This window comes from Triticum aestivum, chromosome 4A (genome assembly GCF_018294505.1).
Source record: "Triticum aestivum cultivar Chinese Spring chromosome 4A, IWGSC CS RefSeq v2.1, whole genome shotgun sequence".
Lineage (NCBI taxonomy): Eukaryota > Viridiplantae > Streptophyta > Magnoliopsida > Poales > Poaceae > Triticum > Triticum aestivum.
Genome location: NC_057803.1, coordinates 532,877,501 through 532,880,092, shown reverse-complemented (window position 1 = coordinate 532,880,092; position 2,592 = coordinate 532,877,501). Strand labels below are relative to the sequence as shown.

The 2,592-nt window shown below is 57.0% G+C and overlaps 1 protein-coding gene across 1 annotated transcript; it reads left to right on the top strand.

Annotated features, from left to right (window-relative positions):
* The first annotated feature begins 261 nt into the window (after window positions 1-261).
* Window positions 262-1,784, top strand: LOC123086745 (probable carboxylesterase 18). Its single transcript, XM_044508522.1, has one exon. The coding sequence runs from the start codon at window positions 573-575 to the stop codon at window positions 1,596-1,598; it is 1,026 nt and encodes a 341-aa protein (XP_044364457.1). The 5' UTR covers window positions 262-572; the 3' UTR covers window positions 1,599-1,784.
* Window positions 1,785-2,592: the final 808 nt, after the last annotated feature.

The window sequence follows — 2,592 nt, the reverse complement described above, 5'->3', positions numbered from 1 at the left end:
CCACGACTCCATGACGGCCACTACGATGGTACTCCCTTCGTCTCAAAATTTTTAACGTAGATTTGTTTAAACATGAATGTATTAAGTCACGTTTTAGTATTAGATATATATTTTTTTATATAGACTAATCTAAGACAAGAGTTTTAGGACGGAAGAGTACTACGATAGTACGAGTAGTAAAATTCTTCTTTCGTTTCACAGCAAGAACGTGATTAATGGCGCAGCACGCAATTGCGGCTGGCTAAGCTGTCTTTAACCATCCAACTACAAAGAGATTTAGCCACTGACAGACCCGCCGGCGAAGTTAAAGCTCCGGCAGATCGCATCGCAGCGGTTGCCAACGTCGCCGGCGAGCCACGGGTACCTCGACAAAGGAACATGGCCATCATAAATTACTCCGCTGGAAGGGGAAACCCCAGCCCATTGACAGGCCGACCCTCTTACGCATGCTCCGACTGGTTGGTGACTAGAATTCTCGCTAACTAACCACCATAAATACCACCGGAGCTCACGCATCGGCATCTCGCCGCCCCCTCTCGGTCCAACTCGAAAGAGCGCACGCGAACGCAGCCATGGCGGATTTGAAGGCTCCGGCCAAGGCGAGGAGGCTGGCGCCGCCCATGTCGTGGCGGACGCGCCTGTCGATCTTCGCCGCGGGTTACCTCACCGACGCCACCTGCCGCGCTGACGGCACAATCAACCGCCGCCTGCTCACCTACCTCGACCCCGGCGTCCCGCCCTCCGCCGCCCCGCGCAACGGCGTCTCCTCCCGCGACATCGACGTCGACCCCGCGACCCCGCTCCGGGCCCGCCTCTTCCACCCCGTGGGCCTGCCCGGCCCGCTCCCGGTTGTCCTGTTCTTCCACGGCGGCGGGTTCGCCTACCTCTCCGCGGCCTCCCTCGCCTACGACGCCGCGTGCCGCCGCATCGCCAGGTACTGCGGCGCGGCCGTGCTGTCGGTTGACTACCGCCGCTCTCCGGAGCACCGGTTCCCGGCGGCGTACGACGACGGGTTCTCCGCGCTCCGCTTCCTCGACGACCCCAAGAAGCACCCCGCCGACGTCGCGCCCCTCGACGCCTCCCGCTGCTTCCTCGCCGGGGACAGCGCAGGCGCCAACATCGCCCACCACGTCGCCCGCCGCTACGCCATGTCCTCCCCGTCCTTCGCCAACGTCCGGATCTCCGGCCTCATCGCCATCCAGCCCTTCTTCGGCGGCGAGGAACGGACTCCCTCCGAGCTCCAGCTGGAGGGCGCGCCCATCGTGTCCATCTCCCGCTGCGACTGGATGTGGCGCGCCTTCCTCCCGCCAGGTGCCGACCGGACGCACGAGGCCGCGCACGCGGCTTCCCCTGCGGCCGCGGCCGGCATCGACTCCCCGGCGTTCCCGCCGGCGGTGGTGGTGGTCGGCGGGTACGACCCGCTCCAGGATTGGCAGCGGCGGTACTGCGAGATGCTGACCTCCAAGGGAAAGAAGGTGCGGGTGCTGGAGTACCCCGAAGCCATCCACGCCTTCTATGTCTTCCCGGAGTTCGCCGAGTCCAAGGACCTCATGCTGAGGATGAAGGAGTTCGTCGCCGGGAGCGACGGCGGCAAGTGAGCGGCTCGCGCCAGTATCGACAGTGTCAGTGTTCGCCTGTGTGGTCGGAATTAGGAGAAGAGGATTGGGTGTGCTGGCATGACGTATCTGGACCATAGTACTCGTAGTGAATAGCAGTAGTGCAGTACGGATGACGACGTGTAATAAGTGTTATTTTTACTAAATGACGGATATCCCTAAATGACCCCCGAGAATCTTATTTCGCCCACAGCCCCCCCTCCTCCAAAAAAAACTTATTTCGTCGCCTTGTCCTCCCTCACGTCGTATCGCCAGACGCATAACTTACACGTGAAGGCGCCGTAGAAGGAGTCGCTTTTGACCACCGCCGATCTCAGATTGTTCAATGTTTGTTCTGCATAGGTATAAACCCTATTACTACGACGTGTTATTTACAATTAAACCGTGGGTACTAAGTCGGTGGGTTTACACTTGGAGGACAGACGCCTTATCATAAGGCGATTCAATCACGTACTTTACCTGTTTGTTCATCATCATTGGCTGGACTGTCCATGATAAGTTGAGCTCCAAGCATAGGACATGTACAACACCAAGTGATTGGGCGTGAAAGGTTAATCGGATGCTCTGAGGATAGAGAACTTATATTCTTCTGACGCTTTTTTATTAGGCCCAAATTTATACAGACGCCTTAAGTAGACGCAACTAGGCAAGAAGGCAACAATGATATAACTTTAGCCTGACAACTCCACGTTCACTTTCACTCTTACATGATGTCGTGGACCTACTTGTTTCAGTCTCAGCTGTTCCTCATAGATGGCACGGTACAAAAGTGGTGGGCAACAGGAAGAATCTTGGCAACTTTTTAGTATCGCACCCCACGGAGGAGAACTTGAAGCAACATAAATCAGGCATAGGGTCGTCCCAGGTTTCTATCTAGTGGTGCATAGCGAATACACATCCATTGTCGGTGTCAAAACCGGCGGATCTCGGGTAGGGGGTCCCGAACTGTGCGTTTAGGCCGGATGGTAACAGCAGG